Source organism: Hibiscus syriacus, unplaced genomic scaffold (genome assembly GCF_006381635.1).
Source record: "Hibiscus syriacus cultivar Baekdansim isolate YM2019G1 unplaced genomic scaffold, ASM638163v2 tig00110257_pilon, whole genome shotgun sequence".
Lineage (NCBI taxonomy): Eukaryota > Viridiplantae > Streptophyta > Magnoliopsida > Malvales > Malvaceae > Hibiscus > Hibiscus syriacus.
Window position 1 is genome coordinate 853,767 of NW_024062648.1, and position 27,040 is coordinate 880,806.

Sequence of the window (27,040 nt, forward strand, 5' to 3'; positions counted from 1 at the left end):
TTTTTTAATGTTGTTGGTGAAATTTTTATTTTTATAGACAACCCGTCGAATAACACGTTGAATTTATATAATGAAATCTAAATTGAATAAAGACAAAATGATAATTTTTGTCACTGTAATAAACCAAATTATCACTTTTGCCCATATCGTATTTTCACATTAATTTAGTCATTGAAGTTGTTTAATTGAATTATTCTATACCCTATTCTTAACTTAAAATCCAAAACCCGATTACCTCTAAACTATAAACCCTAAACATCAACTTAGGATTTTATAATCGAGGGGTTTATTTTATTTTTTATATAAAAGGGTATGAATGAATCATACATTGGAAGGTATTATCGTATGCCTCGTTAAAAACCCACCTTAAATCTAGTCGGAAAAAAAGAGTACATATGATAATACCTTGGTTAAGTGAAAGTTCAAACAAAAACAAGACAACAAAGAAACCAGCGCCGAAGCTGGCAAAACAGCAAGCAAGCATCAGGAGCATGCAATATCAGCTTGTAAAATGGAAACCAAGGACAAGGGAGGATCGTCGAAGACAGTAATCCCAAAGCTAGCAGTGCTGGCATATATGGTAAGCGCATCGACCACCTTGTTCCCTTCGCGACAGATATGTTGAATTTTAACAGTTCAATTACGTTGTCTAAGCTCCATAAAATGCCACTTCAGGTTGTGATTAGCAGAGTAGTCATTACGAATGATGCAATTAAACAATTTTCATGATTAAATTAATGCAAAAATACGATAAAGACGGAAGTGATAAATTGAGTCTACTACATAGACAAAGATGAAAGTCAAAGTCTATTTAAATTATAAATCTAGAAAAATATAAGTTAACCTACTGCAAAAACCTTATTATTGTCATATTATTGAAAATTTACTTAAAAAATCATGTTTTTTCTTTAAATAAAATAATATTCCTGCATTTGATTAATTTCCTCCTATTAATCTCTTCCATTGAAATATCTCTTTTTTTAGCAACAAAAATGGAATATTTCCCCTATTTCTCCATTTTTCCATTGAATTCTTCAAATTCGGATTTTTTTTCTAAAAAAAAATCAATTTTCAACGACACCACCACCATCCTTTATGTTCCATCCCAACAACATTTAATTTCTTTTAATTTATTATTTACCATAATTTTATTTTATTTTATTTTTTGTATATTTTACCTGTGATTTTGTTGTGCAATGGGCATGGGATTGAAACTTGGAGAGGAAGGTGGTGGTGTTATCATTTCAGATGAAAATCTAAAGATGAAAGCTTCAGGCGTTAATACTAATGTTATGATTTTCAGAGCTGATAAAATTGATTTAAAACCCTAGACATGCAGCTAGAGAAGCATCTCAACTCGGTTTGGTCCAAAAGCGTCGACGATCATAAGCCTGCCGACGAATGGGAGATCAATTTGGCTAAGTTGGAGCTGCGGTACGTCGCTCGCGGCACCTACGGCACCGTCTACCGTGCGACGTACGATAACAAAGATGTTGCAGGTACACTTTCACCATCTCTTTTGTTTTTTGGATAAGTAAGAGTTTATTATCGAGAGAAACAGAAGCTACATAATCGTTCCAAAGGGAGTCGAAACAATAATTACAACAAAATAATGGTTAATCTATACCCCATTTACAACAAATATTACAGTTAATAATATCAGTTCTGTTGATATTTTTCCCACTAAGCTTGACCCGAACAATATCTTTGATAGTTGACAGAAGCTGAGCAACCTCCCTTTTCTTTTGTTGGAAAATTCTTCTATTCCTCTCTTCCCAAATCATATATATGTAGGAAGTCCATACAATTTTCAGAAGGATGGAGATCAAAGATTTACCCCTCCATTCATGGCAAGCCCATTCAAGCATTGATTCCCATGACATTTGAGGTTTACGCAAGTGAGTCAAGTTTAAGATAGCTTGCCACAGGTTTTTAGCAAAACTACAATCAACAAAAAGATGGTTCCTAGTTTCGATAGTCTCATTACATAGAACACATTGAGTATCGTTGAGAACTCCCATCCTTGACAGTATTTCCCGAGTTGGAAGTCTGTCTAGGATAGCCATCCAAGCTATCATACTAAACTTGGGTACATGCATAGGGAACCAAATGATTTTGTGCCAAGAAACCTTACTTTTTCTTTCTCTAACAGCTTCCCAGATTTCTTTTGTGCAAATTGTTCGAGTCTTCAGAATGGGAATAGCAAAGTGTCTCAGATTCAGAAGTTTTTTAGTACTCCAACTATGAGCATTGTTAACAACCATATCACGTAAATCATTGTTCTTGAAAACATAACAGTGCAACCAAGCCACCCAAAGGGAACCTTCGCCTGCCAGAATATTACGAATTAACAGCATCATCCAAGCAGTATTCCAGGATTTTAAATTTTTCAGTCCTAAGCCGCCTTCTGATTTAGGAGAGTAAATATTTGACCAGCTAACACGCGCCCCTGAAGCAGCCTGATCAATACCTTTCCACAGGAACCGAGAACAAAACTGATCAATACGGTTAATAATAGACTGAGGGAGCATGAATTGTCTGCACCAGAAATTAGCCACACTGAATAGAACAGTTTTGATTAACTCTAGTCTCCCCGCATAACTAAGCAGTTTATTAGACCAATGATACAACTTTAATTTTATTTTTTCCATAAGAGGCTGACAGTCATGCTGAGAAAGTTTTTTAGTGATTAATGGAACCCCTAAATACCTAACTGGAAGCTGACCAATCTTAAAGCCAGAAATGGAATGAATGATTTCAAGATTCCTAGAGGAAATACCAGCAACAAATAATTCAGTCTTGCTAACATTGAGTTTGAGTCCAGACAAGGAATAGAAATGGTTTAAGACTGAAATGATTCCAACAATAGAGTCCAAATTTCCTTTGCAGAAGATTAGAAGGTCGTCTGCAAAAGAGAGATGGGTTAAACCAATTTTTCTGCATTTAGGGTGATACCCAAAGATCCCTTTAGAAGCAGCAAGATTAAGAATTTTGGAGAGTATGTTCATAGCAAGCACAAAAAGGATAGATGATAAGGGGTCTCCTTGTCTTATTCCCCTTTGACCTTTAAAATAGCCCACTAAGCTACCATTGAAGGAGATAGAATATCTGGCTTCTTTGAAACAAACCTCTATCCAATTTAAGAATGTACTAGGAAGGCCAATGGCTTTGAGAGTAACAGAGATGAAATCCCAATGGAGAGAATCAAAAACCTTATGAAGATCGATTTTAAGAGCACACCTTGGAGAGATAAGTTTCCTTCCATAGCCTCTAACGAGTTCCTGAGCTAGTAGAGTGTTGTCGATAATAGATCTTCCACGAACAAAAGCAGACTGGTTAGGAGTATTAATAACAGGAAGCAAAGTGGACAATCTTTTGACAAGGATTTTGGAGATGGTTTTGTACACCACTGAGCAACAAGAGATGGGTCTATAATCCTTGATAGTACTTGGATTATGAGTCTTAGGAATCAAGGCTATAATCGTAGAGTTGAAAGCTGACAGGATGAATGCTTCTTCAAAAAAGAATCTGATTGCTTTGGTAACATCGTCCCCAACAACAAACCAAGATCTTTTAAAGAAAAGAGGGGTAAATCCATCTGGGCCAGGAGATTTATCATTTCTTTGACTGAATATGGCATCTTTGATCTCTTCGTTAGAAACTTTTTTTACTAAGCCTGAAGAAAGTTCAGCAGGCATGTTGAAGTTAAGAAGATTTTTCAAGAAATGAGGGTCAGTTTGCTGCATATTAGGATTCTATTCTTACTGGCTACTGCATTGTAATGTTGAATGTTGTAGTCAAAGTGTTGGACTGGAGCGGCGGCGGCGCATCCGAAACCGCGGCGATGCATGTGTCGTTTAAGCAAGAGGTCGCGGTTTGGCATAAGCTCAACCACCCGAATGTTACGAAGGTTCCGAATTTTGCTTCTACTTTGTATGTTTACCATGGCATAAAGTGACAGTTAAAGCCTTAATGTTCATAGTGGCGTTGTTACAGTTTGTTGGAGGCTCAATGGGAACTTCCAACCTTAAGATTCCGTTGAAATATCCGTCGGCCGACGGCCGCAATTCCCTTCCTTCTAGAGCATGTTGTGTCGTTGTCGAGTATCTCCCCGGTGGCATGTTGTGTCTTTTGCAATCTCAATCTAACGATAAAATAATACACAATTCTTTTTATTTATTTAGTATTCAAAATCAAGCTACATATCATACCCACATTCAATCATTTTATATTTGTTCTCTCTTAGTTATATTTAATGTGTTTTCTTAATACAATAATAACAATAATGTAAAAATTAAAGACGAAAAAGGTTCAAATTAACAAAAAAGATGTAAAAATTGAAGGTTTTGTTTTTGGTTATGCCTAATTTCTGAATGAAGTAAACATAGAAAATTATTTAAAAGAATGAAATCAAACAATCTGAAAAATAGAGGGACCAATTTGGAACAAGCAAAACATAGTATGCAACACCATTTCACCACAATCAACAAAAAAACACAACTTATTGTTAATCAATCATTCACATTAGAACCAAGACACAACCAAAGACATTGTCAATTTGTCATTACTGGGAAGCCGTGGAGATGGTCTTAACATCCTCACCGGAACCAGCCGGTGAACCAATGTCGATAACCTTAGATTGCCTCTTGGCCTCGTCGGCAAATTTCGGCACGGTGATCGTCAAAACCCCATCTTCCAAATGAGCCGTGACATGATCTAAATCCGCATTCGAAGGCATCCTGAATTGCCTCCAGAATTTCCCATTAGTCCTCTCGGCCGTGTGCCATTTTTGTCCTTCTACTTCCTCCTCCTCTTTCCTCTCGCCGCTGACCCTCAACACCCGGTTTTCTTCGACCTCGATCTTCAAATCTTCTCTCTTCATCCCGGGTATGTCGAGGTCGATGACATGGAACCGTGGGGTTTCTTTCCAGTCGCAACGAGCCAATGACACTGCCATTGTCTCTGTCGCTTTCGGAATGGAAGCGACGTTGAGCGGTGTGTGTTCGAGGATTCTAAATGGATCCTCTGGGATCATCATGTTCATGTCCCACAAAGGCCTTGTGTAGGGCATTAGACCCTTCACTTGGCTTGCCATAACAGCCATTACAAAAACGAAGGCTTTTGTGAGATTTCCTATGGCCATCTTTGTCATGGGAATATAGCAATGAAACAAAATTGCTCAACAGTAGAGGATGATGGGAAACTTTGCTTAGCTTTGGTGATGATTTCTCAATGTGTGTATATATATATATATATATAGGTTGAAGTGGTTTCTTTTGAATTATTCCTTGTTTGTTTAAAGTTCGTAAAAAATATCGGAGAATTTTTTTAAGAAAAATGCGAAGTTTTCGGTTTTTATTTATCAAGATGACACATGATAGTTTAGGATATTATGACTATTTATAAGATAATATTTAAGCATGTAAACGAACCGAACGCACACGAACAGAGGTATGTTCATATTCGTTCATTTAATAAATAAACGAACATAAACGAACACGAACATAAACGAACAATTTTTTTTTTCATGTTCGTTCATTAAGGAATATAGCTTGTTCATGTTCGTTCACGTTCGTTCATTTAAATGATAAACGAAAGTAAATGAACGAACATAAACGAACAACACAAACACAAAAAAACAAACTTATTCGAACACAACAAATGAATGTAAAAAAATAAACAACAAGAACAATAACTTAAAATTCATTAATATAACCTGCAACTTTAGAGTTAATTTGTTCGAATACGACAAAAACATACATAAATCATAAATAAGCTATATGGACATAATAAAGTCTTAAAGTTAATTTGTTCAACAAAACAATCTTCTTGAAATCCAAACAACTTCAATAATCTTCGTAACATATTCAACTTGACCTCTGTTCGAACATAAATGAACATAAATGAACGAACATAAACGAACATATAATCGAACGTTCACGAACGTAAATGAACGAACGAGCCATTTGTTCATGTTCGTTCATTTAATTAAACGAACGCAAAATCTCGTTCATGTTCGTTCATTTAATAAATAAACGCACATAAACGAACTTCCCGCCACACGGTTCATGAACGGTTCACTGAACGTTCAGTTCATTTACAGGCCTAATAATATTTAATGCTTATCAATACCTTTAATACTTTCATTTTAACTAAATTAATTTCCTATGATATTTACTTTAATTTTATTATAAATTAATAAAAGTTTTACGATAATAATAGATTAATATATGTAATAAATTGAGATATTATTTGAAAATATTATGGAAAAAAATAAAACATAAATTTCACATATTTTTTATAAGCTGCTAATTTTATTAAAAATATAAAATATTCAAATTACAATAAAGGTAAAATAACTACAATCGTAAACTAAATATATAATAAATATATTTTATTTTATACAAGAAAACTAACCCTTAACATCACAAAGATTCAATCAAAGAAAGCATAGATTCTGCAATGTTCTCATCATATTAAGGTTTACCCGTAAGCCGAATAGACCCCAATACAAAGTGCTACAAGGAACCGCATCATTCTGCCAAAAATAAAATAAATCCCAACATGAATAAAGAACATTATAATCATCCAAATTTGAGATGAACTGAACTGAGATGGATTGTAAGCTTGCCTTGATGATTCCACCTTAGATTGAAACATAGTAGCTGCAGTACTCGGAACACGTTATCAACTCAGTGTTGAGACTCGTGTAGGGATGACAAACGGGCGGGTCGGGTGCGGATACTCCCTCCCCATCCTTATACCCACATAATATTTTTAAATCCACCACCCGTCCACCATCCATGATGGGTAAAATTTTTCAAATCCACACCCGCCCACGCGGGTACATTCTCAAATCCATCCCCACACCCACTACCCAACTGGAGACATACCCGGCTAGACCCGTCTGACAACAACTTTAAGTTATACATAAACAATAAACATAAAACAAACACGTCCATTAAGAAGCATAATAAAATAAACCAAAGATTATTTGAGTTAAGTGTAAACATAGATCTTAAAATACATAAATTATAAGTTATATCTTATACAATATTAAGATTTATAAATTAGTCTCTAAAATTATACCTAAATTCATAATGGTCCAAAATTTAATGAGTATTTAGTGGGCGGGCGAATGCGGGGTGGGTAAGGTCTCAAACCCATCACCCGCCCACTACCCGTGACGGGTACTATTTTTTAAATCCACACCCGCCCACTACCCACTAAAGTTATATCCATTCTCGCCCCAATTGGAGCAGGTACGGTGTGAAATCTATGAAATTGTACCCGTTTTCCATCCATACTCTCGTGTGAGTAAATAAAAACGAAAGGTGCGAGTAAAAAGGGTTGGTTTTGATTCACTAACCAGTTCGGATTTCTCTTCTTTCGGAATCAATGGCTCACACTCTGTATCAATAAGTTCTATTTTTCTTTTCCGGTTTCAGTCCGTGAGGAGAGGGAAGAAATTAGAGAAATGGGGTAAAATGGGTTAACTACATCCTTAGTCCCTGAAGTCTTTAGGATTTTTGAAATTAAAAACTTTTAGAGTTTATTGACCAAAATAGAAGAGAATAAAATAGTTGAGTAATGAATGGTGTAATTTGACCCAATTTATAACAGCATGAATTAATAAAATTTTGGTCAATGATGGAAAACGCTGGTCAAAAGGTCACATTGGATTATTTTTTCGAGTTGGAGGGTCACATTGATCTAAACAAACAATAGAGTAATAAAATGAGGAATTAATAGTCCGTGTATAATGGACTCCTCATCGATCATCGGGGCGGGTTGGATTTTTTCATCCAAACTTTGGTTTGACTTGGTACATATAGATAATTGTTTAATTTCATAACTCAAAGAGTTGATGATTATAGGGTGTCCAAAATTAGTTGAAAGTTGCATGGAAGAATCCGGTGAAGGCTGGCCTAAGATTGCTCACATCCCCCGTATTGCTATCAGCAACAATGATTCGGAGAGCTCAACTAGAGATGATGAATAGGTTAGGTAAGTGACTAAGTGTACTCTCCTCTTGCACCACTTACTGCTCTTCCTTTCAGCTTTTAATTACATTGGTATATAATTAATGTACTTGCATGTATTGCTAGCTAAGCTAATCATTAATTTATTTCATTGCAGGCGACATTGGCACGTCGAGTAAGGTTTGTGGATGCTTGGTCCTAACCGAATTTCTCCATCTCATGCTTGCTCGTTGCATTTAAACATATGCTTTGTAATTTGATCTGAATCAGACAGATAATGATGTTTGCTTATTTTCTTCTTTTCTATGTATTTAAATGCAACCATCCCCAAGTAAAACTTTGCAATGCATCCTCGACAGGTTAACGCTATGCGTACTCTTTTGCTCTATATTTATCGGCGATCTTTGTTAGAAAGTGGAAATAACATAAAGATATACTCAGTAAAGAATTGTGTTTATTCATATCTAGATGGGTACACTGTTTTATAATAGAGGTTTAGCTAAACATTAACCGCTTAACAAACTAACCAACTCGACTAACCAACCTAACCACCCTTACATACACGTGATGAAACTACAACATTCTAACATTCCCCCTTCTCTTCCTTTTCTCCTTTCAACAGCCTGACATTCCCTCTGCTTTTCTTTTCTTGATCAACTTCAAACAGCAGACACTACACACACACTCTTTCGAAATTCTTCAAAGGCATATTTTGACAATACCTTGGTGAAACCATCTGCAATTTGGTGCTCAGCTGGTATGTAGTTCACTAACAATTGTCCAGCTGAGACCTTCTCCCGGACAAAATGCACATCCATATCAATGTGCTTAGACTGAGAGTGATATATGGGATTAGCACTCATCGCAACAGCCCCTGTATTGTCACACCAGATCACCGGTACTTGGCGTTGTTGCAGCCCGAGATCATTAAGCAAAGCACCAACCCAGGTCACCTCAGCAGCAGTGTCTGCTACACACCTATACTCGGCTTCCATTGTCGATCTTGACAATGTTTTTTGCTTCTTCAAGCTCCAAGCGACAAGACATTTACCAGCAAAGACGCCATAGTCTGAGATCGACCGTCGATAATCGATATTTGCTCCCCAGTCTACATAGACAGTCATCTCCCGGTTGGAACATTAGCCCATAATGAACCGTCCCAGCTAGATATCTCAATATTCTTTTGACAGCAACCATATGTGCTTCTCTCGGAGCATGCATGAATTGGGCGACCTTGCCAACACTATACGCTAGGTCTGGACGAGTGTGGCACACATACAATAGGGAGCCGACTATACTACAGTATTCAGTGGCATTGGGAAGCATCTCTCCTTCATTTGCTGAAAGTTTGGAAGACAGAACCATCGATGTTCCACAGCTGGCTGCTCCTGTCATACCAGACTTTTCCAGTAGCTCAAGGATGAACTTCTTTTGGCTCAGTACAATGGACTCCCGCGACCGATGCACCTCAATGCCTAAGAAGTAACTGAGCAGACCTAAGTCCTTGAGCGAGAACCGTTGTCTAAGAGCCTGTACCACCTCTTGTATTCTATCAGTAGACTGCCCGATGATGACAATGTAATCAACATAAACCAGCACATAGGTATCATTCCCATGTTTCCTACTGACAAACAAAGAAGAATCCGCACAAGATGAGCTAAATCCCATTTCCACCAAGCTGTCTTTAAGTTTGGTGTGCCAATTTCGAGGCGCTTGTTGAAGGCCATAGAGAACCTTTTGTAACTTACAGACGAGCTGAGTTCCATCTGCTGCCAACATCTCAAAACCCGGTGGTTGCTCCATAAAAACGTCTTCACCTAGGTCCCCGTTGAGGAACGCGTTATTGATGTCCACATGCCTGAGCTCCCATCCGTTTGTCACTGCCAGAGCCAACATCACATAGAAGGTGGAGAATTTGACCACGGGGATGAATGTGGTAGTGAAGTCGTGTCCTGGTACATGAGAATAGCCTTTCGCAACTAATCTGGCTTTATACCGATGAATGGTACCATCTGGATTCCGTTTGAGTTTGAACAACCATTTGCAGCCTATGGGAGTGCGTCCTGCTGGTAGTTTTACTAACGACCACGTGTTGTTTCTGCGAAGCGCGTCTATCTCTACTCGAACTGCCTCACTCCAGTTGTCAGACTGCAGCACCTCATGTATAGAAACATGTATATTATGCTCAAAATAGGCAGTGTATGATTTGGGTTTGAATATCCCATACTTACTGCGAGTCAACATTGGATGACAACCTTGTCTCACCGAATTTATAGCACCAGGTTCAGTTGAAATATTATCACATGTATTTGTGGCTGCACTAGCATGCTCGTCCGTGTCAACTACAGCAGGGCCTGTATCAGCATTATAGTTCGAGGTTGTGTCTAAGACAGGAGGAACCTCATTAGAGAACTCTAGCGGGGTCGCAATTTCAGGCACAGTCTGAGTTTGTTTTGCTTGACTTGGAAGAACATCTTCAGCGAAGCCATCCTCAACATGGGTAAAGCCAAACATATTGCGCCACCTTTGTGTATCAGCAATAAGTGGAACACTTTGTGAACGAAAGACACTGGCTTTATGTTGCGTATTGTCTGCCCCTTACCTGCAAATAGAAACACCATTTCGTTAAACACCACGTGACGCGAAATATATACCCTTCCATCATCTGTAAGGCACTGATACCCCTTATGCCTAGGGATAAACCCTAAATACGTGCAAGGTTGCGAGCTAAGGGACAATTTATGAGTTTGAAAAGGTCTTAGGTGGGGAAAGCACTGGCACCCGAAGACCTTTATATCAGCATAAGTGGGTTTCTTGCTATACAACTTATCAAACGGTGATTGCCCTTCAAGCACCTTGGTTGGTAATTGATTGATGAGGTGAATAGTTGATGTCATCGCATAGGATCAGTACTAAATAGGTATGGACGCCTGAGCCAGCAAAACGAGGCCAAGCTCGACTATGTGACGGTGTTTGCGTTCGACAACACCGTTCTGCTCCTATGTATGGGGGCAGGACAAACGATGCACAATGCCGGCTTGAGCAAGTAGCGTAGAGAAAGGGCGATATTCTCCTCCCCAGTCGGTTTGAACTGCCTTAACCGACACACCAAACTGAGTTAATATAAGCTTATGAAACAACTGGAAAACATATAAGGCTTGAGCCTTGTCTTTTAGAAAATAGACCCATGTAAACCTGGTATGCGCATCTACAAATGACACGTAGTATCGAAAGCCGTTAGATGACACGTGTGGGGGTCCCCATAGATCTGAAAAAATAAGCTCAAATGGATCCTTATACACAGTTTTAGATGATTCAAAAGGAAGCTTGTGACTCTTGCCCATAAGGCAGGCCACACAAGTTTTATTAATCTCAGGATCAATCTTTACATTGACTTGATTAGCTATTCTATCTAGAGCATATCGAGCTGGATGTCCTAAGTGACGGTGCCATAGTTCAGACCGATCTCGAGTTACATCTGCAATAGCTACATGAGCAGCAACACCAGATTCTACTCCGAGGGCAAAGGTGTACATACCATCCTTTTCTTCACCTTGCAGCAGGATTTTTCTGGTTGATTCATCTCGAACATAACATTTTCCAGCATGAAACTCAACATAAACTGCATTATCCCTAGCAAGCTTGGAGACAGAAATCAAATTTTTTGTTATACGGGGCATATGTAATAGATCATTCAAAAATAGAGCTCTTGAAGACTCAACACCCGTATTACCAATGTTGTGAATGTCAAGTGACACTCAATTTCCCACAGTTAGTTTACCTGGGCCTCTAAAATCAGCATAATTTGGGATGTTATTAGCGTCGGGGGTAACGTGGTGGGTTGCACCCGAATCCACTACCCAGAGGTCAGCTGATCTGGAAGCCACATTGGCCTGCGCTGATCGCGCAACCGTTTGAGGCTGGCCATTACAGAAATCACACCCTGAATTGGGTGTTTCAATAGTCGAGTGATGAGCACTAGTAGATTGACATTTGTGAGATCGAGGCTCAGCAGTAACACATATGAAATCCTCATCGAATCGGTGCCAACAACAGTCAACGAGATGACCAAGCTTGCCACATATTTGGCATTGAATTCTGGTTCTTCCTCGACCATGACCAGGAGAACGATTTCCTGAGGAGGGACGAGAGGACATGGAACCACGGTTGTCATCTGTGTATTTTGCCTTATGTTGAACAATATTCGCACTCATAGGCAATGAATCCAAGGATTCATCAAATCCAGCTAGCTGAGCTTCAGCATCTAGAAGCATTGTATGTAATTCTTCGAGTGAGAGCATTTCTTTCATTGTAGTGATAACCGCCATGAACGGCTGGTACTCCCTGGGTAATCCTTTAAGTATGCTGGCTATATGGCCAACATGTGGTACTGCACTTCCACAGGAGGCGAGTGTGTCACATACCTCCTTAACTCAGGAAAGGTAGGTCCTCATAGTGTCATTCCCTTTTCTTAGCGATTGCAGCTTGCAGTGCAGTCCCATAGCAGCGGTGGTCGATCTGCTGGAAAACAATTGCTGCACCGTGCTCCATACTGCGGCAGCCGAGTCTACTCCAACAAACTGCGGTAGGAGGTGCGGGCTGATGGTGGAAAGGAGCCACGACGCTAGTGCGCTGTCCTGTGCCACGAACTCTTCAAAGGCATCATTGACAGTCATCTCACCATTGCTATCAAGAACCGTCTCCGGTGGTGGCTTCAAGACACCAGTTAATAGCCGCTCGAGGCGGTGGCTTCGGACTGTGAGTAATATATGTTGATTCCACAACATAAAGTTCATCTCATCAAGGAGAATACTCACTTTCTTGTGTGCAAAATTCTTGGACGACTCCATGATCGTTACCAAGAGAGAGCAGCAGCGAAGGCTTATAATAAATCCCCAGAGCGCCCGACGAAAGATACCATGTTAGAAAGTGGAAATAACAGAAAGATATACTCAGTAAAGAATTGTGTTTATTCATATCTAACTGGGTACACTGCTTTATAACAGAGGTTTAGCTAAACATTAACCGCTTAACAAACTAACCAACTCGGCTAACCAACCTAACAACCTAACCACCCTTACATACACGTGATGAAACTACAACATTCTAACAATCTTGATGACAAAGTTTGGTGGTGCCACGACCAGTCTTGATCAAGATCATGTCATTTCTTGACCTCGAAATGAATCGATAGTTAACAGGGTGTAATCATCATAATGATTATTGCGAACAAGGATAAAAAGTATCATCAAATTTCTAAATCCTTTTCCACTTCAGAACATAATCAAGTCTGTAGGTAAATAGTATTTCTATCAATACTAGTTTTGGCAGCCAAGAAGAATTGTTCCCCATCGATACATGCAAATTAAACGTTCAGAATAGAGGATAAACTCCACAACAAATATCTTCCAGCTTAAGCAACTGCGGCCTCCTTGACGATCTTGATGACAAAGTTTGGTGGTGCCATGACCAATCTTGATCAGATCTCCATAATGCGTTTATCCACTAAATCAATGGCTTCTTCCACCGTCTCTGGTAGTGTCTGTCCATCGTGGCTAGAGAGAAGAAGGATCCATAACCAAATGCTCCCTTATCAACCTTATCAAGAGTGGAATTCTTGGCCCAACAGGTCACCCGCTTTAATTATTTAGCCCAATAGGGCACCTCAAAAATTGTTCTACCAGAAACTACTTACTACTTAATTAAAGAGAGGTCTTATAGGGTCAGGACTAAAAACCAATTAAAGCACTTTGGGGCAGGGCCACTGCTTGTTCCCTTGCATTCACCATAGATTATTTTTATTTACTCGCGTTTAAAATATACATGGATTAAATTACTCTCGATTATTATAAAACAATATCTTTCTAGAATTTTTTAAATTAATTGATAATGCATACATATTCTACGGATACAATTGTTCGAATTCGATCATTAAAAATATAACATTTCTTATTACCGTTTAGACAATTCAATAGGTTATGTATAAAATATTTTACAATTATAAATTTATTGAAATCCTTTAGGAGTAATATTTTTAATTAAGATTTATATGTTACCCTTTAGGGCTAAAATTTACCTCATCTCAATTTCTTAGAATATGTTAAAACGCCGGAATATAATTACATGAAAAATATAATTATCATTTTAATAATTATATTATTTTTTTATAATTAAAAGTTTAGGTCAGGGGTGGCTCCCAGTCCAAGTCCTGGGCATACTTAAGGCTCAATTGAGATTTATATAGGAATTTACAGATTACCCATCAAAAGTGATGATGGTAGGATTCGAACTTGACCTTACACACTCAAATTCTTAAATCCCAACCACTTATGCAAACACTCGTTAGCATAATTATATTATTATGTAATTATATATTTTTTTAATTTTTCTAAATATATTTTCTCAATAATATAAAACCAGAACATACATAAAAAACGGTAGAGTTATAAACTAAGTTCCAGACTATAGTAAGAAATAATCGACAACATTATTGCACACATTAGAGTAGTCCATTTTTTTTAAATGTAGTGTCATAACATGTTTCTGAATTATCTAATTTAAGATATATTTTTAATATTATTATTAAAAAAATAAATAAGAGAAATATTTTAAATATAAATTTATAGTTAAATATATTAAAAAAATAAAAATATGATAATATAAACAAAAATAAATAAATAAATTCGTTAAAAAATATTTTTTGAGTTAAAAACTAAAAAATCATTAAACTCCAAAAACCAAAGCAACAGTCCAGATTGAAGCCGATTGAGAAGCCCAGAGAACATCAGTACCTATATCAAGATTTTGGACCAGAACTTGTCCAAACCGAACAAAGCCTTAAAATAAAATAAAGATAAGAACTTGAAGACCACAAAAGTCATCGTCAACGTCAACGTCAACGTCAACTTTGGATTCCTTGTTTCTTATCTGAAAATAATGCAGCTTCTGCTTCACCAGCAACAACTGCAGATCAAATAACAAGCTTTAGAATTCACTTCAGCTATTATCTCCAACAACCCTTTTTCCCCATCACCTCAAACATGGCCGAGGCTTTTGCAGTCGAAGTCGCAGCAACTGTGTTGGGAAAGCTGAGCAGTGCTGCCTTCCAGGAACTTTGCTCCATCTGGGGTGTCCGAGACGACCTCGATAAGCTTAAGGTTGTACTTATGGATATCCAAGCTGTGCTGAAGGATGCTGAAGAGCAACAGATGCATAACCGGGAGATTACCTTTTGGCTACGAAAGCTTAAAGATGCTTGCTATCAAGTTGAAGATCTGTTGGACGATGTTGAGATTGAAGCACAGAGAAGGAAGGTCCTTGAACGTGGAACCACCGGAAGAAAGGTACACCATTTCTTTTCCAGCTCGAATCCATTAGTGTTTCGTTTTCGTATGGCACGGAAGATAAAAAAGGCAAAGGAGATGTTGGATGAGATTGCAACCACTAAGTCCAAATTTAATCTCCTTGAGAGACGTCCGGTTAAGAATGTGATTCATGCTGACAGGGAAACCTACTCCTTTGTCAAGACATCTAATGTGATCGGTAGAGAAGAAGATGAAAAAAGCATCATACACTTCTTAATGAATCCAACTGATGGGGAAGATATCCCTGTCCTTCCTATTGTTGGAATAGGTGGTATTGGGAAAACTTCCCTTGCCCAATTGGTGTTTAACAGTAAAAGAGTAAATTTTGATTCGAGAATTTGGGTGTGTGTTGCTGAAGATTTTGATATTAAACAACTGATGATTAAAATCATTAAATCTGCCACCGGTATGGACTGCACGAACAAGAATAAGGAGGAATTACAAAAGGTTTTACAAGATTGTCTGAATGGAAAAAGATGTTTTGTTGTCTTGGACGATGTCTGGAACGAAGACAAGAGGAAATGGATCGAGCTGAAAGATCTGTTTTGTGGGGTTGCTCAGGGGAGTAAAATAATTGTCACAACTCGTAGTCACAGAGTGGCTACAATCACAGGCACAATCTCTCCCTATGATTTAGAGCATCTCTCTGATGAAAATTGTTTGTCTTTGTTTCTTAAACTTGCCTTCAAGGAAGGTGAAGAGAAACAACACAAAAATCTAGTGAGAATTGGGACAGAAATTGTTCCAAAATGTAAAGGGATTGCTTTGGCTGTGAAGACATTAGGTGGCCTACTTTGTTCAACCAGGGTAGAACATGATTGGAAAGTTGTGAGAGATAGCGAGTTATGGAAGTTAGAACAAAAGGAAAACGACATTTTGCCTGCTCTCAAACTAAGTTATGATCACTTGCCCTGGTATTTAAAGCAATGTTTTGCCTTCTGCTCACTTTTTCCGAAAGATTTTCTATTCAATAGTGTGGAATTGATCTCAATGTGGATGGCAAATGGGCTTTTGCAATCTTCAAACAAAAGTGAGGAGCCAGAAGATATTGGGAATCGGTATATACATGAGTTGTGGTCAAGATCATTCTTCCAAGAACTTGAAGATTTGCTTTTTGGTTTCACCTTCAAAATGCATGATTTAGTACACGATCTTGCACTATCAGTGGCACAAAATGATGTTAGTTCGACTGGTAATGTACGACATTTATGTTTTGAGTTGTTAGGGCAGGATGCCTCTCTATTGCCGAATAACATGGGCCATTTGCGAACACTAACTTTCCGGTCAAATAAAGAACAGAAGGCTGGTAGTGAACCCCTTATTGATGAATGCATCTCAAGGTCCAAACATGTAAGGGTGCTAGTTTTGGCAGACTGCAGTTTAGATCAATTGCCGAATACTATCCGTCGTTCAAAGCATTTGAGACATTTGAGCATAGCTTTCAATAGAAATATAAAAAGAATTCCAAATTTCGTTTGCAATTTACAGAGTTTGGAAACACTTCATCTTGGTAGATGTGAGGGAATTGAAGAGTTGCCAAAAGATATAAGGTACCTTATTAGCCTTAGAGTATTATACGTAACAACAAAACAGAGGAGTTTGCAAGGGAGTGGAATAGGGTGCCTGACTTCTCTTCGCACGTTGGGATTTTTTGGATGTGAAAATTTGAAATATTTGTCTGAAGACATGCAAAGCCTAACAGCCCTTCGAACATTGATTATCCAAGACTGCAATAACTTGATTTCGTTGCCACAAGGTTTAAAATATCTGACTGCATTAGAAACTCTGATAATTAATGATTGTGAGAAGCTTGATCTCAGTATGGACGTAGAACTTGGAGGGAAAGAAGATGGCAGCCTTCGAAAATTGTTGATTGCAGGATTACCCAAGGTGGAGTCACTTCCCCAATGGATTGTTCTTGGATCCACCAAAACTTTGCAGGTGTTGCACGTCTCAGGATCGGAGAATCTCTCAACTTTACCAACGTGGTTCCAACATCTCATTTCCCTTCAAAAGCTTGAGATTGTATATTGCCCAGGGTTGTCGTCTCTACCAGAAGGGACGCAACACCTCACTGCACTCCTAGAGTTGAGTATTATAGGGTGTCCAAAATTAGTTGAAAGATGCAAGGAAGAAACCGGAGAAGACTGGCCTAAGATTGCTCACGTTCCTCGTATTAATATCAGCTGATGAATAGGTTAGGTAAGTGTACTCTCCTCTCGCACCACTTGACACTGACCGCTCCTCTCTTCTATTTATAGGATCTATTTGTTTGAGGAAACAATTTTTTTTAATGTAAAACATTTTCCTCGTCCACTTCATTTTTTTTACATTTTTGTAGCAAAAAAACTTACATTTTGAATTTTTTTAAATTATTTTCTGAATTTTTTACTTCAAAGTAAAAATACTCAAAATAATATTATTTTATATACATAATATTAATATAATATTTATTAATCATTTTAATAAAAATATTTTAAAATATATTTATTTATAATTTTAATAATATAATATAATATTTTCAATATTATGATAATATACCCACTTATATTATAATAATATATGATATTAAATTCTTATTTTTATAATATATAATAAAATATTACAAAAAATTATATTATTTATTAATTTCATATAAATAATATTATTAAATTATTGATAATGACTAATATTATTTATATATTTAATATTAATACAATAGTCTAGTAATATTTTAATAAAACACATAAAATATATTTACTAATAATTTTCAAAATATAATATACTAATATTTTATTTTAATATTATTTATAATATATTTATTTTAATGGAATATATCAGTCTTAATATTTTATTTAGAAAATTGTAGAAATAATATTTTAACAATAATATTATCATAAATAATATTAAATAAATTATTTTTAATAATTTAATAATAATAATAAATATTTATAATAAATAATATTGTTTATTCTATTCGATATTTGTAATAAATAATTTAAAAAAATTAACAATTAGTAAATAATAATTTATAGAATATCATTCAAACATAGTAAAAAAATAATATATTTATTGCACGCTTAATCACATTGGTATACAATCAATGAATATACTTACATGCCTTGCTAAATGACCATACTGCAGATGGCGGTGGCGCGTGGAGCAGAGTGTTGAGTTAATCAATCGTCAGAATCGGTCAAGAGGTGGTGAATTGGCAATTAAAATTTTCGTGGAAGCTTTTGCAGAAAATTGAAAGTAATTGTACAGCGATTTACAGTGGTTCGACTTTCTCAAACAAAGTCTACGTCCACTACCTTAGTTATCCACACTAAGGATTTTCCAACAAATTCACTAATTTGTTCTTTCTTTTGAGGCCAAAGAGATAACCTTACAATCTCTCAAGAATATACCCAAATTCTTGAGAACACTCTTTTTCCCAAAGAGAAGATTACAAATTTGCAAATTTGCAAACTTACAAAAAAACCTTACAAGGTAATATGTTTGCACAATTCTAGAACAAAGAAATAACACTCAAGAATAAATACAATTGAGCACAATAAGTGTTCTTGAAAGCAAAATGAATATTGAATGAAAATAGACTTGAAATGCTCAAACTTGAGGTTTGATGCTTTCTATTTGATTCTTTCTTGATTCTTGTTTCTTGTTGTTTCTTCTTTTTGATCAATGGCTTCTAAGCTTGTTTAAATACTCCTTGAATCAATTCTGAACGTTGGAGATAATTAGTGAAGATAATAGAGCCGTTTAAGTGTGAAAACAATTAATTTTCTGGGTGGAGCGTCTCATGCATCGATGCATGATCAAGGATGCATCGGTGCATCAGTGTAAAATTCAAATATTTTGACCGTTGGGACACTTAGTGCATCGGTGCACTAATGATGCATCGATGCATAAAATGCATTCGATGTTTGAAAAATAACCTGGTGCATCGATGCATGGAGAGTGCATCGGTGCATGAAATGCATTCGATGTTCAATTAAATCATAGGTGCATCGATGCATGGACTGATGCATCGGTGCATGCCTTTGAAAAATTGATTTAAGGCTTGATTTTGGTTCAAAATACTTTGTGAAAATTGTTTCAAAAATAGTTTAAGTACAAAACATAATTTTACACATTTAGTAAGGATTAAAATTGATCTTGAAAAACTTGGAGTAATAATTTGATATTCAGTTAATTGAATCGAATATAAATTGTAAAATCGTTTGTAAAATCATTTGTAAAATCTTAAAATTCATTTAACTTAATTTGTTATATCGAAATATCAAAAATGTTTTCAACACAGAGTTTGCGGATGCTTGGCCCCAAGTGAATTTCTCCACGTTATGCCTGCTTGTTGCATTTTAAAATATGCTTTGTAATTTGATATCTATGACCATGAGACAAAGACAATGATGTTGCTTATTTCCTTTTGTGTATCAAAAACCGTAACATCCCCACGTAAAACATTACTCTTTCTGCAGCTATAAAATCACATGAACTGGCACAATGTTCAACTCTTAATGCCTGCAACAAATAGAAAAAGAATCATATCATATTCATCCATCGATCGAGAGAGCACGTCATTTCTTGAACTCGAAATGAATCGATAGTTAGCAGGGTGTAATCATCATAATGATCATTGCAAACAATGATAAAAAGTATCATCATATTTCCAAATCTTTTTCCACTTCAGAACATAATCAAGTCAATAGGTAAATAGGTTTTTTCCCCTATCAGTACATGCAAATTAAAAGTTCAGAACAGAAGAGCAAGTCCACGAAAAATATCTTCAGGCTGAAGCAATGGCAGCATCCTTGACAGATTCACGCCAGGCATACTCTCTTGCTCCATCCTTGTCGACGATCTTGATGACAAAGTTTGGAGGAGCCACGATGTCATTGTTAACAGTAGTAGAAGAGAGGAGGAAGCAGGTGAGAAAGGACCAAATTCAACATTCTCATGGCACACAGTAAAGAACTAAAAACATCTTTCTCATACACGGATATCTTCTGTATGTTCGAAGGCACTTAAAGGCAACCAAAATACATATACCTGATGCAATCACCAAAAGCTTGAAACTGAAAATCAAAATTTTAAATGAAAACTATTGGATAGAGTTTACTGCAGTGAAAGGACACAAGATATCCACATCATGGTTCAAGACAAAAAACATAAGTATCAAGTTCTCTTCATGAATTTGTTAAATCAATTTGGTTGAACAAAGGTCATGAGAAGAGGAGTTACATTCAATTCATATACAGTGTACAGATCTTAACACTGTCAACGAATCAAATCATGATTCCTCCTTGAAAATAAAATTATCTATACTTGTTTCTCAAAAATTTTAATGAGATAGCATCATTTGACTCACTGACAGTGTATATACCCACAATCAGTGCATAAAATATGAACTCTAAAAATAAACATAGACAAAACCTTAGAACTGAAGGAACTTCAGAACTAGATTTGCAAGAGTCCAGGACCTTAAAGCGCAATAAGTGCACTGAGCACCAACACGAAACAGTGAACCAGAAAAGGAAATAACAGAGGCATCAAGAACAACAAGATATTCTAATTCAACATTGGAACTCCAAAACATAATAAAATATTTTCATTGTACTCAAAATTCCTTGGACTGTTCTAACCTGATCTTCCGCAAAAACAACAAGGATTGATGTCATAAAGCTTCCAAAGGTGTTCTACCAAAAACTGCATCCTACTTAATTGAAGAGAGGCGTCACAGGGTCATGATTCATGCAATGAAAGTATCAACTCTATTCTGAACCATTGTCAACTTAACATGGTATTATAATTATCTACTTCCAAGGATTCCCGTTAAAGCAAGCACAAATGATTGTTTTGGGGAATTCCGAGACTACAAATACCCCTTTAGGATAAAGCTTGAACATGTACTTTCTTTCGGTTTTCATAAAATTCTCTCGGGTTTTTGTTAAAGTTCTTTTATTTTGTTTAGGCCAGCAGAGAAAGAAAGTGGTTTACAAGCAAGTTCAGACTCTCCGGTGGGTTAGCTAAGCAGTTCATTTAACTCACCTGGTAGTAGAAAGCAGTTACTATTACCTACGGATCTCCTGAAAATTGGCTATAACTAAAAATTCAGCTCAAAATGAAAAGCACAGTACAGATTCTTTCCACACAAGCTTTTCAGCTTTATATCGGGAGGTTGAAAAGAAGTAATATTGTCCTCACATATTTCAGGGCATGGTAAAGCTTTATTGTACACGGCGATTACTACAATTCTAGAAGCCTAAAATCTCCAACTCATCAAACCTTCTCTAAAATTCCAAAAAAAAAATCAGCTAAAAGAATGCCAACATAAGTTCTAAATTAGTAATAATCACAACACTATTAAAACCCTAACTACAAGCCAGAAAATTTTATACCTTCCTTAAGGCAGTGGCAAGCTCACCGCGAGTGAAATTAGCAGCAGCCACAGTCGTCAAAGGAATACCGTTTCGAAACTGACATAAAGCCACGTTTTTCTGTATGTACTCCGTGAACTGTACTCTGTATGAGAAACAGAAAGTTACAAAAAAACAATAAAATTTTATTATGACGAATAAATATACCTAGATTTATACGGAATAAAAAAAGAGGGGAACCTGTCGCCGGGTTCACCGCTAGCGGCGATGAGTTTGTGAGAATCGAGGATCATGATCTTGTCTTCATTAGATTTGTGGACGAGGATGCTGTGAACCGCAGATGAGTCCGCCGCAACGACGGCGAAATCACTGCCTACTAAACCGAACACGCACTCCATTTTCACTTCGATCTGTTGATCTTTTAGAGTTTTTTCTTCTACCTTTGGGATTTCTGGTTTCGTCTGTTTATTTTCTGTATTGAATGGAAATGTCTTGAGGAATAAGTCGCTCAGAGTGGCAAAATAGTGAATCTTGGTGAAAATCTGGGGTCTATTTAGTAATTAAAAGAACGTGTGGGATTTTTGTTTTCTAATGTTTAAAAATGTAAAAGATCCCTGTACTATTTTAATATTTAACACCAAGTCTTTTATTTTTGAAAAATTGAGTTCCAATACTATTTTTATTTAAAAATTCTAGTCTTTCAACTAAATTTTGTTCAATTATAAAATGATAAAAACATATGTAATTATTTTTACAAATTTTATCAATTTAATTTTAAAAAATTTAAACATAAATGATTAAACCATTATAATTCAATTGAATAATATTTTATTTATTTTATTAAATTGATAAAAGAAATTACCAATGTATGACATCAAAAAAATATTTTTTATAGCTTTTGAATCTATAATTAATAGTAAAATTAAATAAAAATTAAAAACATATTTTAAAATAAAGATAGTATCAAAACATAATTTTAAAAAATAATATAAAAATAAATTTTAAAATTTAAAATAGTATAATAACATTTAACATATTTAAACCTTTTCTAATATAATAAGTCAAGAGGACCAATGAGGTTGGTTCAAGTTGTAAGCAGTTTGATATTGACTTAACAAGTCTGAAGTTCGAGTCATTGTGTATGCAGAAAATCCTCGTTGTGAGACTCACCCAACAAAACTAAGTGTACGACTTGGGTCGATCTAGATTAGTCAAAGTGAATCCTTAGAAACCGGGAGAGCAACCAAGAAAAATAATCGACCCAGAGGCGGTCTTCTCATTTACATATATATTTGATAATAACTGCACTGCATTAACTATTAATAGCATCCAAACAAAGGACATCAAAAATGCACATATGAAAGTCGTAACTTGTAAGTATAAAACGCAGAATGAGAAAGAGATAAAGCATATTGTGCTAAACTATATGAAGCAGTATTTGCCGATCGCCGGATACAACGAACACAGAAAGAGACATTCTCCTGCAATATACGTCTAGTGACCATTTTGTCACTCACATTAACATGCCATATCAGCTTTTTGTCACTCGCATTAACGGTTGTTAACGTCTTGTAATCATTTTATAACAAACGATAACATTAATAATCAATTTGTGACTTTTCAAACACCAGTGATAAGAACATTTACTCAAATTTTAGTAACCATTTGCTTAGTTTACCCTTAAAAAATTTCAACATTAAATATTTTTTCAAAAAGTAAATTAGATATAAAACTATTGTTTAATAATTTATTTGATGTTTTAGTAAAATTTAAAAATAAAAACTAAATTTTAACTTTTTTTATTAACATTCTCATATCATAAATTAACGAGGAAGATGATAATATTATTTTGTCATAAATCGATAATATTAGTGATCAATTTGTTATTTTTAAAACTTCACTAGAAAAAACGAAAACTTACTCAAACATTAATGACCATTTGTTTAGTTTACCCTAAATTTTAATTAAAAATAGTCAAGAATGATGGAACCTGTTCAAAATTTAAACACAAAACAAATGTCAACTTCGAACCAACACGAGTCATTTACCCTACTTAGAAATACAGCTTCTCACCATGCCAAATGCAAGAAAGAATCACAACGGATATAATTCACACATAGACATTGCTACCATTAAAATGGTTAGTCGTTACAAACAAACCATTTATAAAGGATCTTAGCTCGGTTGGTCGACATCGTATCAGTAGTTACAATCTCCGGGTTGCAGTCATCGTTCATCCATAGTAAGCCTGCTGATATGCTGGTGCCAAGCCATTACTGTAACCCCGTATGCAGCAGGATAGTTCATGGGAGCTCCGGGGTAAGAATTGGCCAGGGGAGGAGGGGCTGCTTCTGGGGAGTACACATAAGGACCGACGGGTGGGGTCCTGGATCCATACATCATACATGGCAGGTGGGGATGGGTATGCTGGTACTGCGGTAGGGTATTGGGGGTGTGGGGGAGAGCTGAAAATTGTAAGTGATGCTGGACAAGACGAGACGTATGCATTCGTTGAACGGCCGGCTTTAGCTGGAGGCATCGGACCGCCATTGCTGGCCCGTGTTCGTTTGTTAGCAGGAACTGCAGCTGGCTTTCTCTTCTCTGTCTTGGTCTTCTCTAACTGCTCGAGGCGTTTCTTGAGGTTTTCAGGGGGAAGTTGTGACTCGAGTTTGTACTCTTCGATGCACTTTATCACTGCCCGAAGTGCTGATTGCTCTTTGCGTGCAGCAAGTTGCTGCATAAATCAAGAAGAAATACTACTTATTAACAGAAATGTAACAGGTAGAAATGAAGCCAAGCACTCTGCTTGCAGCAAAATATGGCATCAAAATTTCGAACTTAAAAGAAATGGATAATAGAATATCATTAATAATAAAGACTAAAACAAATTATCCATATCACTAAAGAGTGGTATACCGCTGCCCGACCAGCATTATCGGGATCTTCCAAAATAGATGACGCTGCCTTCCTTGCATCCTTCAAGAAAGCTTTCAGCAGCGGCACAGGGGGAAACTTGTCCACAAGGCGGACTTCATAAGTGAAATGAACCGCATCTACGTGCTGTCCCTTGCTAATCAATTCTTCAATCATGTCTGCATAAAAGAATTTAAAGGCATTAGAAATTCAATCTTATAATTGTAATTTAATGGATCAATTCCAATTTACTACGGAAGAAACCCATCGAGAGCATCAACAAAAGTGTTTTCAATGAAATGTTGACCATGTTAAGGATCAAAGGGTGTTATAGACATTTAAAATGACATACAAATCAATTGCCCTAATCAAAGAAAGATACAAATTAGACATCAAATCTTGTTTGAGTAAAACATGTTACATCGATTTGGTTGCAGTACTAAGACTTTGGAGTAACATTTTTCTTAGTAATACAACTCCATGAATCTAGCAGGTAAACTATTCACTGGACACAGCACACGAGTCCCATAATGCTAAAACAATCATCCTCTTACGACATATCGTATATCTCCCAAAACATCAAGCGACATGATGAAAAAGAACATGTATACAAAAACATACATACATGTATACCAGGCAAATCACCGACGAGTAACTACATGCAAACACGAATCACCTCCAGAGTATGTAATCTTACAAAAGAGAAGACAAATGCTTTACCAACATGTTAAGTTAGTAGCACCCAAGTAACATCCTTGAGTAGTTTAATAATGTTTTTCGACTAAGGCTCAAATCCTTCATCTTCAAGGAGTATCCATGGCCAGCCAAAATTCGACCAACATTGTATCTAATACTCGAGCAATATTGATCATGAAATGCCTATGTTAAAACCCTAAGTCCTACAATACAAACTCCTCTAATAAGCTCCTTGCACCATTTTTGAAACACTTACTAGCTCGAACTATAATCGTATGGAAGTTGTAGAAAAATATAGCTTAATCACAAGACGAAAACCGCATTACCAGGCATTGTATCACTGAGGCCAAGCGAAACTGCAAGTTTAGGCATTTGTTTCCTCCAAGCAGAGCCAATAACAAGCTTCCTGTAAAGTTCCAGATCCTCTTTGTTAACAATTCCAAAGGTAATCAAATGTTGAAAAAATGTATGGACATCTGGAGTCTTCACATTGTCAATCCCTCCCCTCTCTTCGAGGCTTCTTTTCCATCTCTCAGCGATTGCTTTAGCCTTGTCTTTCACACTTGGCGTAACCAGCATCCTCGATTTCCCGATCACCGGATCGAGCACCACCGGTATCAAGCTTTCTAAAATCAGAACACAGGCCCATCCTAAATCATTTCCTCCCTCGCCCCCTCTTTTGTCCACCGGAAACACATCCGATATGGCCTCCATAACGAACGCCGCTGGATCGATGCATTCCGATAAAGCTGCCGGAATTTTCTCTCTTAACAAGTCAATTTCTTTCTTTCGGACAATCACGAAGTTCCAGAACACATTAGCATCCATTCTCAAGCACGTTGACTTCAAGAGCTGCACAATGCCGTCGCCGTCATCTACTTCGCCGTCCGGATTGCCTTCGAGGTCGTCTTCGTTTAGGGATTTCAGAGCATAATTTTTTAGTAGTTCGACTTGGTTGATTGCAATCTTGACGCTGTCATCGATGCTGTGTTCTCTCCTCTTGAGTGAGTCGAGTGAGGCCTTGGTGTCCGAGTCCAGTGTTTCGATTTTGCGTTTCAAGGATTCCGATTGTCTCATCAGATTCCTCTCAAGTGAGCTAATGTGATCGGAGAGTTCTTTCCACGTGAGAGTGCAGCCCGTCATTAGAGATGTTCGATGCTGGAACTCGTCGAAACTTGGATCAGTTAACTCTGTCAACTCGCCCGGATCGGGGATCGACCCCATGGTGAACTTATTTCTGTCTTCGTTGAACTCGTCCGGTGACTCCGTCGCTGAGACTAATGGAAAGAAAAGAAAGAAGAAATCCGAAACCCTATCAATGGAGGAACGAACGAAGGTAAGAGCCTAAGCAGATAATAACGTGGATCTTTGAGAAAAGAACACGTGTTGTGGCGACTTAGAAATTGAAAGGGTTAATATAAAAAATAAGTGACTAAATTAATCTTTAAAATTCATTTTTAGTGTTTAAAAAATATTTTTATTAAAAATATATTTAATATTTTTTCTGTTAAATTTTAAATATTTATTGTTAAAAAGGTAATTAAGTGACACGTATTATACTAAGATTTTTTTTAAAATTTAAATAATATTTTTAAAAAAAAATTAATATATATATATATATATATTATGTGTGTCATTTCACGAGTTTTTTTAAAGATACATATATAAAAATATAACGAAAAAAATATTAACCATATTTTTTTACAAAAAAATAATTATTAAAAAT

The 27,040-nt window shown here is 36.5% G+C and overlaps 3 protein-coding genes and 1 pseudogene across 3 annotated transcripts; 1 reads left to right on the forward strand and 3 right to left on the reverse strand.

The window, feature by feature from the left end:
• Positions 1–4,564: 4,564 nt before the first annotated feature.
• Positions 4,565–5,143, reverse strand: LOC120115068 (17.6 kDa class I heat shock protein-like). The gene has a single exon (XM_039135828.1). The coding sequence runs from the start codon at positions 5,141–5,143 to the stop codon at positions 4,565–4,567; it is 579 nt and encodes a 192-aa protein (XP_038991759.1).
• Positions 5,144–14,882: 9,739 nt separating this feature from the next.
• On the forward strand, positions 14,883–18,555 carry LOC120115017 (putative disease resistance protein RGA1). The gene is made up of 2 exons (XM_039135793.1): positions 14,883–17,548; positions 18,470–18,555. Exon 1 carries the CDS (start codon positions 15,023–15,025, stop codon positions 17,534–17,536), a length of 2,514 nt encoding a protein of 837 aa, XP_038991724.1. The 5' UTR covers positions 14,883–15,022; the 3' UTR covers positions 17,537–17,548; positions 18,470–18,555.
• A 1,419-nt stretch (positions 18,556–19,974) lies between these two features.
• On the reverse strand, positions 19,975–22,238 carry LOC120115018 (proteasome subunit beta type-2-A-like). The gene is made up of 3 exons (XM_039135794.1): positions 21,946–22,238; positions 21,727–21,850; positions 19,975–20,377 (listed from the first exon to the last, which is right to left on the reverse strand). Exons 1-3 carry the CDS (start codon positions 22,101–22,103, stop codon positions 20,318–20,320), a joined length of 342 nt encoding a protein of 113 aa, XP_038991725.1. The 5' UTR covers positions 22,104–22,238; the 3' UTR covers positions 19,975–20,317.
• A 1,451-nt stretch (positions 22,239–23,689) lies between these two features.
• On the reverse strand, positions 23,690–26,634 carry LOC120115001 (annotated as a pseudogene).
• Positions 26,635–27,040: the final 406 nt, after the last annotated feature.

Bases quoted from the DNA above. Each gene is read 5' to 3' on its own strand.
- LOC120115068 (XM_039135828.1), bottom strand. From the start codon at position 5,143: ATGGCCATAGGAAATCTCACAAAAGCCTTCGTTTTTGTAATGGCTGTT.
- LOC120115018 (XM_039135794.1), bottom strand. From the start codon at position 22,103: ATGGAGTGCGTGTTCGGTTTAGTAGGCAGTGATTTCGCCGTCGTTGCG. The intron at 21,851-21,945 runs GTTCCCCTCTTT...TTTCTCATACAG, and splicing joins AGCGGTGAACCCGGCGACAG to AGTACAGTTCACGGAGTACA. The intron at 20,378-21,726 runs GTATAAAATTTT...TGATTGCATCAG, and splicing joins TTGCCACTGCCTTAAGGAAG to GTATATGTATTTTGGTTGCC.
- LOC120115017 (XM_039135793.1), top strand. From the start codon at position 15,023: ATGGCCGAGGCTTTTGCAGTCGAAGTCGCAGCAACTGTGTTGGGAAAG.